Here is a 17947-nt window from a genome sequence, read left to right on the forward strand (position 1 = left end):
GGTTACATGCACGCCCTCAGAGCCTGCAGAAACAAAAACATGAACAGTGAATACTATCAATATTTACAAAACACCGTTTTATATAGAGGAAACTGCGAAAGAATGTGCACAGTTTTACATACAGTATAGAAAACTTTCGTATACAATTACAAATAACGAAGAAAATCTCATGAACACAAACATAAAATTCGTCTTGCGATATATATATATATATATATATATATATATATGATATTGGATTTTGTGCTATTAAGTTTTCGATTACATTATGAACATACCATCTTACCTTTTGGCATAACAGATGCTATACGAGCCACCTATCAACTTGTACACGCATGCCGACTAGTTGCCTAGTTGCAACCTTATTTTGAAGACTCGTTGTGAAGCATTGGCCACAATGAGTCAAGATAGGGGAAAAGATTGTTTCCAGATTTCCTTTTATTCAGAACAAGCTGCCCATGAGACGGAATTAAAATTCCTTCACTCTACAGATTTTCGCGGGGTTCGAGGAATGGCTTATTGAAAGTTACTATCGCCAAAACACTGCCTCAGTGTTGCTTCTGAATGCGGCAGCATGATGCTTGCTTGAAATAGCGTATGTGATGGTTGAGACAACGTTGGTAGGTAATAAGTTGTTTTCAAAATTATGAATCGATGCGTGCTATTTGGGATATTTGGGCTGTTCATCATCGGTGCTTGTTAATCATTCCAATATGCAATGTGATATCAGAATCTCTTTTCCGTTATGAGTACGATTATGCGCTCTGTAAAGGTTTCTCTCACAGAACTGATGGTAAGTTGAACATGGCGAACTGCTTCATTAACTGAACATCTACTCCCTCTGGTAAGTATACGCTGATCATTATTCTTGTGCATTAACATTGCACTGTCGTCTTTATTTTCTTTTTTTTTCAGCACTTTCGTAAGTTGATTTGGCGTCTATGAAGTTTATGTGAAATAGTATTGTTTATCATGTCGTTCATTCTTTAAATTAGGGCACTGGTTAGTGGGACATGCGTTTAATTTCGATAATTGAAATTGTTTATGGACAAGGAAAACGAATGTTGATCTCAATGTGATCGGCGTAGCGATATACCGGCGCACCGTATTACGTCACAGCTCGGAAAGCGTCATGCGTGAGGCGCATTGAAGCTGCGCTGTTGTCTATGGCACTTTCCTTAAAACCAGGGAATGAGGTAATGCAGGTGTGCGGACACGGAACACAAATAACGTAGACGGCGAAAACCTACCTACTATTAAACTGTTTAGGAGCGAACATCCTGCGTCGCACGTGGAATTTCCACGTTTTGATTTGCCAGTGGCAGGTTTGGTACCTGCCACTGGCAAGTTATCTTTGCGTCAATTTTTTTCCCCGTCATATTTACATTGCAGTTACTAGTAATAACATCCCCTATACTTTCGTTGTCATCATTCTTTGTTACTTTTCATTAATATTGTGTGCCACAAAGAAAAACGAACCCTTAAATTTCAATTTCCTTTTCTCAAACAGGGAATGTCATTGAAACCTATGGTTCAACACAGCAACTCGTTTTCTTCGTCAGGGACGTAGCCAAAAGGGAAAGGGGAGGTTCACCCACCCACACCGGAATTTTTAAATTTTGCCTGCGTATATATATACACGCAATCATTTAAACGCACGCATGAGCACGCATAGGGTATGGTTGAAGCTTCCCCTCTCCCTCTTCCTAAAAAAAATCTCTGGCTACACCCCTGTTCGCCGACTCTTTGGCGACATCCGTTATTCTCATCTCTTCAATTCTCTACTGTACAGTAAACGTCTGTGTCACTTGCATTTCTACTCGATGCATCTCAGTAATCAGTCCCCGCCCCTCAATGTGTCATTGGGCCACAAAATTCGTGCATGGGGCACATGTTGATGTAAGTACATGCGAGTGGCACACAACCACGCATGATTTGCATACACGCTGAATGAAGTTTGACGGTTACATTTGAACACTGTTAGCTACGTCCGATGCGTCCGAATTCGGACTCTCGATGTTTCACCAGAGACCGAGGTTTGACAAAGAGAAAGACAGACGGATAGATAGATAGATAGATAGATAGATAGATAGATAGATAGATAGATAGATAGATAGATAGATAGATAGATAGATAGATAGATAGATAGATAGATAGATAGCAGAAAGCATAGCATTTGCTAAAATTAACTAGAGGGAACTCTGGCGCTGCGATCATTCAGCGACCATGGGAATGATAAGTAGCACACGGATTTGCCTAGTCTGCGTACTTGCGGGTGGCTAATCACACTTCTGGTTTAGTTAATTGCCTTTTTTTCGAAGGAAAGAACGAACCCTTTGGAACTTCGTGGCACGATTTGAAACGGTAAGCTTAAAAGAATAAAGTGGTGAAGCGCAACTGCTGAAAATTTGCCGATTGTTGATTCGTGCCAAAGCAGCTTCAAGCTACGATAAGCCAAAAGGAACGTAAAGTACGAATACTAGGCAAATACGTGTACTACCGATATATTCCATGCTCGCTGAAGTACCATGCACAGTCATGCGCTGGAGCTCGCACAGGCACTAGCGCCAGAGTTCCTTCTAGTGTGTGTACATATATAACTCTATGCCGGAAAGCATGCGTTGAATGGCATTTCAAAAATTAAGGAAAGTGCCCTTCCGTTTTTTAGTTAATTTTAGCATTTTCTGCCTCGTCGTGTTGTACAGACGATCACAGAAGCGAGAGGCTACAGAAGCGCGCCACTACCCATCCGAATAGAGTGCCTCCATGCGCTCGTTCGCCTCTGCACGCATCGGGGCACTATACATCTGAATATGAAGAAGAGGGGAATTTCGCTGCTACGCAAACAATTGGTTCGTGGAAACAAGGTCAGTCCACGCACTAAACTCTCCGTTAATAATCGTAAACGATGATTCTTTAAGCATGCGTAAAAGCGGATCGAACTAGGCTTCTACGAAATTTGATGTTTCCAAGCACTGGTTCGTATTTCCCGCCTCTACGCATTTTTAGCTTTTGCGCATCACAACTACATAAAATATATTTTAAAATATTTATTAAAACACATAAGTACGCGTTGCGCTTGAAGTAGAAGAAAGTGATGATAAGATAAAAATATTGGTCTTTTCAATTTGATACCACTAGTGGCGCCTCGGACGTGCTGTAAGAAAACATGGCAGCGCCCTTATTTTAGCATCGACTGCTCTTGCGCTGTAATCTGCGATTGCCGGTTTCTTTGAGAATTTTAGCCTTATAAGCACACTTGCAGCATCTCCGGCGAGTTCTGGACCGGGCCACAGAACACCTACCAGCCCCGTCGCTCGCGATGAGTATGTTCAAGCCGAAGATGTTGTCAGGTAAGAGCTTGCTCAAAACGGAGACGCTGTTTGCGTGTCAGTATAGGATGTGTCCTCGCATCGATAAGCGAACGCAAGAGCCTAGCCCAAGGTATCGACATAGATAAGGCCTATAGTATCCGCTTGCTTTGCCGTACTTACGCTTCATCTGTGCTTGCCAATGAAACAATTCCTAAGCATTGACGGCATTCGCGATGCTTTGATTATTTCGCTAGTTCGGATGGCAGGACCGGTACTCCGCACGGCAATGCCCTCCGCACGAAAGCTGTGTTGGCGCCGTATTTTCGGTAATTTGCGTAGCTTGTAACTTTTAGCACCGGTCTTTCATAAACAGATCGATAGAGCGTCAATCAAGCTGTTGTCACTGCAACGGATGACATGCTTGTTTAATATTGCGAATAACGGAAACGCGATGTGCCGCCAACTCATCTGGTGGCGTCAAACACATGTTGGTATTTTTTTCTTCGTGTGCGACAATAAACGTTTTCCCTGCGTGATTTTTAAATAATCGAAGGCACCGTTCGTACGATGAATTGTTGGCCACTCTACTGCCATGTTTTCTAAGCTACTTGAACAAGCAAACAACGCTTAGATAATTTTGTTACGCCGGGCAATTGTCAAGCGAAATTGTTCTCGATAATACCGATCGCTTGTGTCGTCGGCGCTATCTTTAAACAATTGAATGTCAGAAACGTTGGAGAGCAGCTGATTTCTAATTTGAAAAGAAAAAAAAAAGCTGTGGTCACGCGTCCTTAAAAAGCAAAAAAACAACAACCCGTGAAGTGTATTTGTCGCCTCGCAATTATTGTCCAGCAAGGAAAAAAACATGATTGTTTATGTTGTTGTAGCGCTTTATACCGTTGTCACGTGGTCACTTCTGATCGGGATTGGGCCTGGTCCAGATCAAACTCGATCGGGGTTGGTTTCTTTACGAAAGCTCCGGAGGGAGCTAATCACTGTTAAGAAATATGGACCCAATTGGGAATAATCACCTCGAAACCGTGTGACACTGCGTTAGAGGAGAGAACACTTGTATGAGTTCTCACAAAGCTCCGGCTTTCTCTAATACAGCACCAAAAATAAATTCTTTTGGGGTTTCAGCTGTCCAAACAAACTCTCTCAGTGTCCTCACAGCCTTTCCGTTTGTTTCTATTTGCGTCCCAGAAGCTGTAGCGTGGCAGGGTGGCCTGCTTGTTTTGAATTTCATTGTTATATTACACTGCACACTAAGCTGAATATCTAAAATAAATTATAAATTCAGACGAAGTTTCGCCTGCTTGCGAATGTTCGATCGAAGTACTGATAGTAGTGCAGTGGTTATATTTCTTGCAGCGAGGCTCATCCATCTTGTTTCGTCATGTTTTGCTGTGTTTGCATACGGTGGCCTGCTTTCAATAAATTGCAGAAACTAAATTTCGTAACTAATCTGCCTCGTTCCCTTGAAATTTTAGGGTTTCATGCTGCAACTGAACAAACACCTTTACAAGAATAAAGCTATATCAAATATTTCCTGTTTTCTTTGTCTAGAAGAAAAGTAAACTAAACAGTTTGATTAGTTTACTCTTGCTATTCTCATCTGCACTTTATTGCAAGAGAACCAGGTTTGAAGCCACTACAGCACATTGTATTGCTTGGAATTTCTCTATTTAATATAAACATATCATGCATAATAATAATAATAATAATAATAATAATAATAATAATAATAATAATAATAATAATAATAATAATAATAATAATAATATCATTTTCTGGGGTTTGACCTCCCAAAACAATCTTTATGGTATCCATGTAGAACCTCCTCAGATTAATACCAGTGTCATGCGGTGCACTACTGATAGTGGGTAAGCTTGATTGGGATGCCATTGGCAAACTCTGATTGGTTCCTTTCAGCAGCTTGCACGAAGGAGCCAGTCACAATCGAGAAATTTGATCCAGATCAGGCCCACGCTTGTTGAAAGGGACTGTGTGACACCATCATCAGACGATAAAGTTGTGCAAGTAGTGGTTGTGGAAGGGCCAATCACGTAATTCAAATTCAGTTGGACTTGGATTGCGTTAGGCACAGTGCAAGTTTGAAGTTTGCAGTTCTGACCATAATACACAAGACATGCATTGTCATGGTGCTGGAGTAAGAGGCGCGTTTATACAAACCCGACTAGGCTCCTGCATCACAAGTACAGCAGAAAACAGCGGACAATTGCAAGAAAAAAAAAAACATACATACAAAGACCTATTTACATGTTCGGGCTAATGCATAAATGACAATTAAATTGTACTAGTCCAGTATAGCATAATAGACATAAATAAACCAAAAGTGCAACATAAAAAATATTTTAGATACCCGCTTTTTCAAAAATTGGAGCTAGATACTTCGGTAGTACAATCACAAATAAATGTTAACATGATGTAGCACTCGAATTGAGCCAATTGTTTTCCAGGAAAGTGTTGTTTTCATTTTTTTCTAAATGTTGACCTAGTTAGGGAATGTTTCATAATATTGGATAACACATTTTCATCTTCAGGAAATTGGGAATGAGCTGCTGGAGTAATTGGTTTTCTTAGTCGGTTCGTGTTTTTGCTTCAACGAGGTTCCTAGGTCTCAATGTGTAATTAGTTGTGGCAATGGCTTACATCGAAAATAAGTTTTCGATTCAGGTGCTTGCTGGAATCGAATACTGATGTCAGTAATCGGTGCTATGGCAATGTGCGTGGCGTGAGGGCATGGCGCGTGGAAGTGTGAAAGATTTCAACGCAACTGTCACTACGAGATAATTTTGTGTACCACACTTCGTGTACTGCCCAAGTTGCTGGAACATGGATTTTTACTTTTGCCAGATACAAGTGAGGATGATACGGACAACGACCATGACATGCCCAAGAAGGCACCGAGTTTTCGTGCCGCTCAAGGTATGCTGGAAAGAAGTGCGACTTTAAGGGCTAGTTTTTTCTTTGTTAGACACACTATTAATGAGAATGCTGTTAGTTCTCGTTAATACTGTGTCTAACTAGGTGTGCTGTCTCCTCCTGATGATGCCATGAGTGTATGAATGACATCGAGATTGATTTAATATAGGTTAATCTAGTGGGACACTGCTTCTAAAAACATTAAGAAAAGTTTTTGTTCGAGTTATATGAAATTTGGGGAGTTTGTGCATATTTAGGTGTGGATTTCAATTACGCAATTATATTTTCAGTGCAATATTTAGTTTTCAAAATATGAAACCTTTTATATGCCTTATTAAGGGCAAGATTTTTTCATAAGCTAGGAGTATCACAAAGTAAATTGAACTGTCACAGTTTGAAATCAAAAATGTGTGCAATGGAATAAGAATCATTGTTTTACACCAATTTCAACAAAAGTTATCGTATGCTGTACTTGTCTTAGCAAAATCCCAATTTGACATTAACTCATTCATCAACGTTCAACATAACAGAATATTAGTTCAAATTTATTTATTATTGTTTTAATACTGTCAACTCTCGCTTGAAGGTCATAATAGGGAGGGGGTAAGATAGTACGTACAAACAGAAAACCAAAACAACTGGCACTCAAATAGCAATGCTCACAAGAAACCGAAATCGGCAGTAGTTCAATTCAACCATGACCGAAATAAGCATCAATTTCTGTGTAAAAAGGTTGCATGAAAACATCCAGCCTCGTTTCATTGCATGTAACTTCTAATCCAGATTATTGATATGCCTTTTTGTGACTTTCTTACTTAGGAAAGAGATTTCGCTTTCAAAAAGCATAGGAGATAGCTGATATCTTAAAAATGTACATAATGTCTAGATAAAGAACTGCATACTGGAAATGAGTTTTTTAATTTATGTGAACTCGGGATGTTTAATAAAACTTGATTAAGAATTTTGAAAAAGGTTTCCCAGTGGTCCTTAGATACCATATCAGTATCTCGGGCATGGGCAACCTGCTCTCCTGCCTTCTACTTAATTAGCTAACATAAAATTTTGTTTTTTTTTGATCTAGTGCACCTCACAGTATCACCAAATTTGAAAATTTGTGTGAGTTTCAGTACTTTTGTTTTGAGTGAACATTCACAAATAATTTTTTCCATGACTATTTCCACTCTTTGTAGTGCAGGGTATTCTCAAAACTCTACAACACCACATTAGCTCAAACGAATGTAGCTGTTGGTTTTCGTGCTATTGCAAAGCCCATCATCCATTTGCATCATGAAATTTTAATGCAGTGTGCAATGTAACCGCACAAATGTGTGGAAATAAAAAAAAGTTGTGACAGGCAAGCATTGCGGCAGCAGGAATTTGGATTTTGTGTTGCCTTTGGGTATTGTGTTCAAAGCCTCTCTTGCATTTCTCTATTTTGAGAGAGAACGTGAAACTTGACTCCTTTGTCATTAGACATTGGCATTGGTGATTGCTAAGTTTGCTAACCACAGAGAAATTTAAAAACAGTGACAGTGCATGTCTTGAAGCTGTGCTCTTTGTTGGAAATGTTCTGTCTATATTTTCCCAGGCCAAATAAAGATGTTTCGAGTTTATCACGAACAGGATTTCCAGTACTTTGTTCCTTATTCACATTTGCTGAAATTTTGCACTGCACTCGCTTTATCAAATATTGTCCAGGAACAAGACATTCTAACGTACGAAGATTTCGGGTCTTAAAGGAACAATAAAGGCAAACAATAACTTTGTTTAGGTTGATAAAGTATACTCTGATGATGCCGGAGTCATTAATGTTACTACTATAGGTTTATTAATAAATGACTAATGTGAAAATCGGTGTCAAGAGGTTCACTTCTGAATTTTTGCCGAAATCTCCTATGGTGATATCACGTATTTCAAAGTGTTTCTTAGTGTTTTTTTCCACACTGGCTGGACGAAATTTCCTGAAAGCTTGGTATTCATAGCCTCAGGCTCCCCTTGAAGACAGTGTACTTCATTTTTACCAATTAGGAACTGCGTCGGCCTCATTAGACACAGTAAAAATCTACAATGTCGTTGATTCTCGCTCGCTGGATTCCGTGCCAACCGGTTGTACCATCGCGATCTCTGGCGTCAGCGTACCTCTGGCCGGCTGGGCTCGCCCTGCGTCATCTCCTGGCGCCGACCTCTGACGACAGTGTAGCTCTGACCGGCTGGACTTGCTCTACGCCATCTCCTGACGTCGACAAGAGCTCTCGCAAGTGGTGTCCCGTCCGCGGACTCCTGTGACCGCGTTTCCGTCTTTCCTATCTCTTCTATCCTCTCGATTTGTCGTCGCTCTCTCTGGCTTTCCTCATCTCTCTTTCTCTCTCTCTATACACCTTTATTCCTATCCTTTTAATCCCTCCTCACCCCATCCCTTGTGAGCTACTGCTGAGGTGTTGCACCCTGATGCAGACAGTTGCGGGGCTCACTTTTCTTTTCCTTCTTCTAAACATAAACACTTCCCCTCTTCAACGTCATGGCGATTGGGGCAGAACCTTAAAGGGGCCCTGAAACACTTGGGCAAGTAGCCATGGAATAGATTCACTGGGGGAGATTGTGGCCTGGAGAATTTCCCGCAGCCAGCAAAAATTTTTAGAATCCATCTAGTACGAGCGGAGTTACCAAGATTTCTTGCACGCTGCGATTGCATTCTCTCTTCTGTCGTCTTGACAGAGGCGCTGGAAGCTAAGCAAGGAGGGATGGCATGGGGTAAGAAAATACGTCGCATGTGCGCCGTGACCTTGTGCACTTTTTCTCCTTTTTTCTTCGAATGTGCGGGTTTTCAGTGCGATCGCGCATGCACGTGTGGACAAATTGCGACACTCTGCGGCTGCTCTAGTAATGATCGAGCGCACCATGCTAAAATCAGCCAGTGATTGATACAAAGGCTGTGACTAGTGATTTTTGAGCTTGTAGTGACACTTGTAGAGAGAAGAGAAAGCATGTTTTAGAAATTATTGTGAATTCCAGGCCGCCTGCTACGCTATAAAGTTTGGCTCGCGTGTTCTTGGTAGCCTTTGCTGCTGATCGGCAACGCTTTCAGATCATGCTCAAAGAGTGTTGCGGGACTTCTTTAAGGTGGCTTCACCACCTGCATTTTCTTTTCGCTAATTCTCTCATTTACAGAACGTCTTCTCCCAACAAGCATGTTAGTTGCTTTCGATGTCGCGAAAGAGTAATGAAAAAAAAAAAGAAATAAAACTCTTATTTCGCTTCGGTAACGCTGTGAGGCTCACGTGTTGCTCAATGTACTCTTCGTAGTTCCCAGGAAGCCCGCAGCCTACTCCATGCCAAAGTTGGGGGGGGATGACGAAGATGAGGAGGATGGCGGTAGCACCGACGACTGGGACGGCAGAAGTGGGAGCGAGGAGACAGGTGAGCTGAGCCCTCTTGCCCAGTAATAAGAGACCAGAGGCTGGAGATTAAGCACTATGTAAGATATGATTGAGGCAAGGATACTTGTGAGGTGCGCTCGACCATGTGAAATAGGAAATAGCTGCACCCATCGTATCGGTGACGGCTGTGGATGTCTACCGGCGGGATGACCTGACGCAAAGAAAGATAAAGGCATTTCTCTATGAATGACTCTAGCTCTTGCAACTGCTTGGCACATTTTTCACTTAGTAAGAAATACGATGCATTATGAACGCTAGCGTTGTCACCAAATATGCCTGTTACCGTAGCAACCAGCATGCATTTTCAAGTGAAACTTGAAGTAACTTACTTGTGAAAATGTTAAGGTTCACAAGTAATTCACAAAAAAAGCGTTTTGCGGCTAGATGCGGCTATTAGATGCAAATAGTCTGTGAGGCAATTCCTCCCAAAAACTTTGTAGTGAGAGGATTGTACCTTCTTGTCACCCCTTTTGAGGATGGAATAATTTTTGATGGTTGTGTCTTCTAAAAATTCTCACGCAAAGGACGGCTGCGTGCGCTGGTTCACAACGAGCCCACTAGCAGTTTGTTGGCGGGAGGCAGTGCACTTTCTATGGACACTTCATCTAAATAGTTCATGCTGGCAGACTGAAACCCATTGCTGGACTACGTGTGAGGTCTCCGTCAGGTCATTCGAGACTTCAGAAAAATTCTGACCTTTAGAAAATTGAATATCTAATGCTCGTTGACATGCTTGCATGATGGTCCTTGCGTTAGGCAGTTTTCGAGGTTGAGTAATGCTGGAAGGAACATGAAAGATGCCATGCTGTTTCAGTCTGAGAACCGCATTTCAAGGATGGCCACGACCAATAAATAAATAAAAAAAGCACGAAAAAGAAAGGAAAGCACGACGTTATTCATGTCCCAGTACAGCTTTGCTTGCCCTCATTTTCTCGACAAAGTAAGGGATCATGAATTTTTTATTTTTGAATTTTTTTTATTGAAGCTGCCTTGTACCACTGATGTGTATGTCCACTGCCATCTCCAGATAGATTCACGCGCATCTTTGCTACCTTATCTGGTTGAAGACACCTTGCAAGCAAGCCGAGGAAGACTCCACGCGTCTTACACCTTGAATGTAACTGTGCTTGAAGTTTCTGTCAACTGCCATGATTTTTATTGCCTATTCATTGCGGACGCTGCATGGCATTGGCCCTGCATGGCAGCGGTTGCATACACGAGCGAGTCACTCTTGGGCTGCTGCTGAGCCAGGGGCTGTGCTGACAAAGGGATCTGCTTGGCCCAGCTGACCGCCTGCCAGGGCAGCAAGGGGTTAACAAGATGTTTCACTGTATAGAGTACTCAAACCTCATTATAACAAAGTTGCATCTTACATGAAAATGAGTTCATTATACCCAAAAATTTGTTATGAAGGTATATTTTCAACATTACTATGCAAGACTATATTTCATTCACTTCGTTACAACCGATAATTCGCTATATCTGGGTTTGTTATGTCGAGGTTTGATTGTAGAACCGCACTGCTTTCATTTTCTCGCTTTGCTTTAGTACCCTTGCCTTGGTATACAGGTAAAGCTTGGTGTAGTGTATGTGTGTTGGAGTAATTGTAACAGGACCTTTATGTTTTACATAAGAAAAATTACCCCTTGATCAGTTCCCCTTTCGTCATTACATGGTGTAGCCCATGTTGTTATGTAGCTAGCTAGATGTGAGTTTGATGCCCAGCCACAGTAGCTGCATTCCGACAGAGGTGACATGCAGGAATATCTGATTACGCAGATTTAGGAGCACTTTAAAGCACCCCAGGTAGTTATAATTGTACTGAAGTTCTCCAGTACTCCGTGCCTCACTATTTATTTATTGTGGCAATATCATGGTTTTTGTGCATGAAGCCTTTACTTATACACCTTTTTAACATTGTTAAGGAAAACCTGTGGATAATAAAGCCATGTAAAGTAATTGCACTGTTGTAGGATCATTGTATTAATTGTGAGGTAGACGTGAAGGAAGTAAAGAGAACGAAAAGACAGCTGGCCACTGGCAGGGACAAAATCTGTGACCTTCGGACATGTAAACAAAATATGATTTATTTTATAATCGCGCAAGCACTATATGCTTACATTGGAAATTGGATATAGCAATGTAACTGAATTTTTCAATATTGCATCATCGAAAATTAAAATTTGAAGATGATTATCACAGACAACAATGACAATATTTGTGCATCATATGCACCTTTATTATAGCTATGTTTAACTGCACCTCTACTATCCTGCTGAATGATGTTGAACGTTCTGGCGTCATTGATATGGAGCTTACTATTTCAACACTAAATGCTGCTGTCTTGTTTGCAACAAATTAGGGAGAAGCATTTAGTTGTGGAAAGAAGGGCAAGGGGCTGGCAATCATGTGCAATTTTCAGGCTTATTATCTATGCTCGGTAGCATTGCGAGTCATATTGAGTGGAATTAGTACATAACATAGCGCCTAATTTCAGCTGACCAAAAAAAAAAAAATGTCCCAAACAACGGAATGCCAAATTATCAGAAGTAACAAAAATATACTAAAGAGGTGTCTATTACATCAATGTATTTTCATGATCGAAATAACAGACAGCCAGGAGTTGACGTCTTGCCCGCACCCAGACCAAGAAGTAAAGTTCTCTTCTTTCTCCACTTCCAAGAGATTTCACGCTACAGTTGATGGCTCATATCCATTTACCTGTGACGTTATTCCCTCTCCTCGAAAAGCATCGTCTCGGTGCTGGTGATGAGCGTTGAAAAAAAAATGATAAAGAAAAGACGTTACTATGGAATCTAACAACTGTGTCGGAACCTAAAAACAAAAATGGGCTGGTGCACAGACGTAATCAATAAAAAAGGAGTTAGGACTCAAGACACATCAAAATGTAGCAAAAGTGACAAAGTGAAATAAGTAGTCATTGTATGATAAGTCAGTCCACGTACGATTGAGGACGCGAGAAATATGGCTTGAGCCTTGACACATGCACCACATCACTTTGTGGAAACCGACGGGAACGCCTTGAGGGTCCCTCAGGGAGAACTTCGTATGTAACGTCGCTGAATCGGCGTAGAACTTTACACAGGCCGAAGTAGCACCGCAGCAAGTTTTCAGAGTGACCACGCTGTCGGATGGGGGTCTGCACTCAAACTTCATCGCCTGGTTGGAAGGTAACCTCTTGGTGTGTAAAGTTGTAGCGGCGTGTGTCGGCAGTTTGGCGAGTCTGAATATGGTGTTTTGGCGAGTTGACGAGCCTACTCGGCGCGTTGAGCGAACAAGGCAGCGTCCACGTTGAACATGCCCAGGTTGTTGGGAAGGAGCATTGCGTCGAGCATTGTAGTGACCTCTCGACCATGAACTAAGCGAAATGGGGTGAAATCGATACTCTCCTCGACTGCTGTATTGTAAGCAAAAGTTACCTAAGGGAGTATATCGTCCCAGTTCTTGTGATCAACGGCCATATACGTTGACAGCACATCTGCAATGGTCTTGTTGAACCATTCAGTGAGTCCGTTTGTTTGGGGGGTGATAACCCGTGATTTTCTGATGTTCTGTACCACTTAGTCTCAGCACTTCTTGAAGCATCTCTGTGGTGAAAGCTGTCCCATGATAAGTAATTATCACAGCTGGCAGGCACTCTGTGACGAAGGACGATGCTGGTGACAAAAAACTGGGCGATTTTGGCTGTGGTAGCTTTGGGCAGGGCCTTTGTTTAGCTGTAACGTGTTAAATAATCGGTGGCAACCACAATTCATTGATTTCCAGGCGAAGACGTGGGAAACGATCCGAGAAAGTCGGTGACAATTCGACGGAATGGTGTTTTCGGTGTGGCAGTAGGCTGTAGTAGTCCTGCAGGTCGGACGGGCAGAGTCTTACGGCGTTGGCAGTCACGGCATGTGCAAACGTACTGCTTGACTGTCCTCGCGAGGCGGGGCCAGTAGTAAGAGCGGCGAATTCTTTTTGAGGTGCGCGTGTAGCCAAGGTGTCTGTTTGATGGTTCGTCGTGACAAACATGTAAAATATTGTCACTAAACGAGGTCGGCGCTATGAGTAGGTAAGTAGCTGGGGTATGGTCGAAATTCTTCTTATAGAGGACTCCATCCCTGATGCAGAATGAGGCCAGCGAGTGTGCGAAGTTTCGAGGTAGACTGCTTTTTGGCCTTCGAGGTAGTCAATCAGCGAGCTTAGCTCCATGTCATCGCGTTGTTGAGCCAAGTCGGTTGCTGATACAGAGGAAAGGAATGTATCATCCTCTTCAACGTCCGCGTTTGTACTTCCATTTGGCGCACGTGAGAGACAGTCAGCATCGGTGTGTTTGTGTCCTGACTTGGGAATGATTGTAATGTCAAATTCTTGTAGCTGAAGGCTCCAGCATGCTAGACGACCGGAAGGATCTTTGAGGGTGGCAAGCCAGCATAAAAAATGGTTATCGCTAACTACCCTGAATGGTCGACTGTATAAATAAGGGCGAAACTTTGTTATAGCCCAAAAAACAGCTAAGCATTCTTTTTCTGTTGCAGAGTAGTTTTACTCTGCGGATGGTAATGTTGGACTTACATGGAAAATAACGCGCTCTACGCCATTTCGCCATTCAACCAGTACAGCTACAAGTCCAACGTTGCTGGCATCCGTGTGTAGCTCTGTGGCAGCGTTGTCGTCAAAGTGACCGAGTACAGGTGGGGCTTGGAGATGGTTTCGTAGCGTGTCAAAGGCGTGACGCTGATTCTGACCCCAAACAAATGGTACGCCGTCTTTTGTAAGTTCGTTTAGAAGGTCAATGATTTTAGAAAAGCCTTTGATAAACCGTCTGTAATATGTGCACAGTCCCAGAAAGCGGCGGAGATCACGCTCGTTCGTTGAGACAGGAAATGCAGCAACAGCACTCATTATCTCAGGGTGTGGGTGTATACCGGTGTGATTGACAACGTGACCAAGAAACGTCAGTTCCTCGAAAGCAAAGTGGCATTTCTCAGGTTTGAGAGAAAGTCCAGCTGTTCGAATCACCCGAAGAACTGTTTGTAAGCGTGGGATGTGCTGCTCAAACGTGTCTGAGATGATGACCACATCGCCGAGGTAGACAAGACACGATTGCCATTTTAGCCTAGAAAGAACCGTGTCTATCATTCTTTGAAGAGGAGCTGGCGCCGAGCATAAGCCGAAGGGAAGGACCTTGTACCCGTAGAGTCCGTGAGGAGTAATGAAGGCGGTCTTTTCGAGGTCGCGCTCATCAACAGCCAATAGCCACTGCGTAGGTCCATGGAAGAAAAGTAATGTGCGTTCCAAATGCGGTTCGGCGAGTCATGTATTTGTGGTAAAGGATACATGTCTTTCTTCGTGATCTTATTCGACTTTTGGTAGTCGACGCAAAATCGCATGGTACCATCTTTTTTCTTTACTAACACAACAGGGGGCGCCCAGGGACTGGTCGATGGCTGGATGACATCGTTCTTGAGCATCTGCTAGACCTGTTGGCGTATAGCGTCTTGTTCTTTTTGCGAGACTCTGTAGGCGTGTTGTCAAAGGGGTCTTTCGGTAGGCTCGGTGATGATACGATGCTTGGCAAGCGGTGTTTGGTTCACTTTCGAAGTCGTAGCGAAGCAGTCTCGAAATGAGTCGAGTATCTTCAAAAGACATTCTCGTTGTGCGGACGGTAAACCCTGATTTATGTCGAGAGTGCTTGCAAATGTCATGGCGGAACAGTCGCACGACGAAGGGCAGATAATGTTGAGGGACCAGGGACGTCAGCAATATCCTCAAGGTATGCGATCGCAGTGTGTTTGGTAAGATGCCGATACACCTCGCTGAAATTCGTGACTAATAGGCAAGCCTGCTTCCTCCTGGGCTGAACAATACCTCGGGCAACGCAGATTTGTTGTGCAAAAAGTTGGGACAAATTTCCTTCTGCAGTTACAGCATCAGGGACGTCTTGGTCACATTAAACACTGACAAAAACAACTGACAAAAAGGCTGCTGCGGGGAGGCAGAGTAACAGATTCGGAGGATACACGTAGGGCAGCCTTCGATAAGTGGATGTTCTCAGGTTCAGGATCAAACGGGTCCTCCAACAACACCTGCAAGCCTCATAGGTCAATAATTGCGCCGTATTTGCGAAGAAAGTTTAGTCCCAGAATGAGTGGACATGAGCACACAGATAATACGAGGAAAGACCCTGTGAAATTTGAAGCACAGCTCGAACATGGGCTGTGCACATTTCAGTCAGCGTGCAAGGTGGCCCCTGCTGTGCGCAATGGGGGTTTTTGCCAAGGGGTAGTTACTGTCTTCAGTTTTGATACCAGGGCGCTGCTCATAACCAAATAATCGGTGCTGGTGTCGACGAGGGCAGTGGCGACGTGATTATCGACGTGTACGTTGATGTCGGTGGAAACAGTCTTATGACTTTCGGAAACGACTGAAATATCAGAACGGTCTTCGTCGGGTCTTTGCGTCGAGGGAGGCTCTTTGACATTTTGTCGAGGGAGGCTCTTTGACAGTTTGTCAGAACGCGGCTTTAACCCTAGGAGCCGCGATTTCTAGTTACCCCTGTGGGGACTCGGTGACCGGCCTCTGAAAGAAGCATAAGATGACGAGGGAAAGCTAGGTGATGTGGAGTGGCGAGGCGATGTTGATTGTGTTTGGTGGCGTTGGCCAAGGCGAGGAGCTTGCTGGCCGGTAAGGTACACTTCAATGTCGCAGGGACGCTCACCGTAACGCGGGCAACGAGCATCAGGGTGGAAGCCACGGAGACCAAGTTGGCGGTACTGGCAATTGTAGTAGACGTGACCCGCTTCACCACAGTGGTAGCAGAGTGGACGGTTATCCGACGTATGCCACACGCTGGCCTTTGTGGCGCTCTGTCGCGATCTAGACGGATGATAAGTGGGCGCACTCGGAAACCTTGAGGCAAGTGGCAGAGTCGAAGAGGTGCCCTGGAATCGATGGCTAGTGTGATCCATTGTCCGCATAGTGGGATCAGGAGCATGTGGTGCAGCAGATCGCAAGGCCGCCGCATAAGTCAACACAGGGGCCTCAGGTCTTGTTGGTGCGAGTGGGGTGACCACCTGTCTGATCTCATTTTGGATGAAGTATGCGAGAGCATTTACAGGTGATTGGGGTCCTGCTGCTTGGAGTTGGCGCAGCTCGTCCTGCATGACGCTTTTTATGAACTCTGCGAGGGCATGTCTCTCGCTGTCAGCCCCGATAAAGCATGCAGCCGCGGTGACGTTGTAGCGTTCATACTGTGACGACCGATGCTAGAGAGTACGCTCCATTGTGGTTGCCTCATTTATGAACTCAGCCACAGTAGTCGATGGATTATGCACAAGTCCGGCGAAGAGCTGCTCTTTTACCTCACGCATTAAATGCCGCACCTTCTTTTCCTCCGACATTGCAGGGTCTAAACATGTCCTCCACAAACATTGAAACTCTCTCGTTAGGTCGTTGGTGCCGAGACGAGATGGCCTGCTCTGCTCTCTCCTTCTTTTCGGTGCTGCGGTAGCTTCGCGAAACTGTCAGCTGAACTCTTGCCACGTCGCAAAGGAACTCTCGTGATTCTCATACCACGTTTTGGCAGAGTCTTCCAACGCAAAGTAAGCCCTCCGCCGCTTGCAAGCTTCATTCCATTTGTTGATGCTGGCAACTCAATCGAAGTGGTCAAGCCAGTCATCAACATTGTTATAAATGTCTCTAGGAAATAAGCGTTGTGTTTGCGGCGCATAAAAAACATGAGGAAGAAAAGAATAGGCGTCGTTAATTTGACTCGCCTGGTTGGTAGTCGAGGTTGCCATCTCGTCTTGAGAGAGAAAGGACCGCATTCCAGAGATAGTCCTCGCAGGTGGCGACTGCTTCTTGCCGTGGGAGCTGTAGCAGTCTCCAAGTGGCTCGGTGTGTTGGCTGAAAATCTGGAGCCGAGGCGCATTTACTCAGCACCTCCACCAGTGCCACGAGCGAAATAACAGACACAGTCAGGATTCGACGTCTTGCCCACACCCAGACCAGGAAGCCAAATTCTTTCTCCACTTCCAAGTGATTTCATGCTACAGTTGATGCTCATACCCATTTACCTGTGACAGTATTTTTGTATTTATTATGAGTATGTAAATTCAGTATTTTGCATAAAAGCAGTGTAAAAGTTGCATCATTCGTCATTTTGTTCACAATGTGATCACAGCTGGCCGAAATGTGCTGACAGCTGGGAAATGTGTCTTTAGCCGAAATGTGCTCTGAACCAAA

General features: G+C 43.7%; 1 protein-coding gene across 4 annotated transcripts in view; it reads left to right on the top strand.

Annotated features, from left to right (window-relative positions):
- Positions 1-3176: 3176 nt before the first annotated feature.
- Cmtr1 (Cap methyltransferase 1) overlaps positions 3177-17947 on the top strand; it is a 111012-nt gene continuing 96241 nt past the window's right edge. For all 4 annotated transcript variants that reach the window (XM_037418877.2, XM_075866454.1, XM_075866453.1 and 1 more), the window contains exons 1-3: positions 3177-3353; positions 6192-6263; positions 9564-9677. In XM_037418877.2, coding sequence (XP_037274774.2) covers positions 3323-3353; positions 6192-6263; positions 9564-9677 — 217 coding nt within the window. In that variant the 5' untranslated portion in view covers positions 3177-3322. The remainder of the gene's footprint in view (positions 3354-6191; positions 6264-9563; positions 9678-17947) is intronic.

This window comes from Rhipicephalus microplus, chromosome 6 (genome assembly GCF_043290135.1).
Source record: "Rhipicephalus microplus isolate Deutch F79 chromosome 6, USDA_Rmic, whole genome shotgun sequence".
NCBI classification, from domain to species: domain Eukaryota; kingdom Metazoa; phylum Arthropoda; class Arachnida; order Ixodida; family Ixodidae; genus Rhipicephalus; species Rhipicephalus microplus.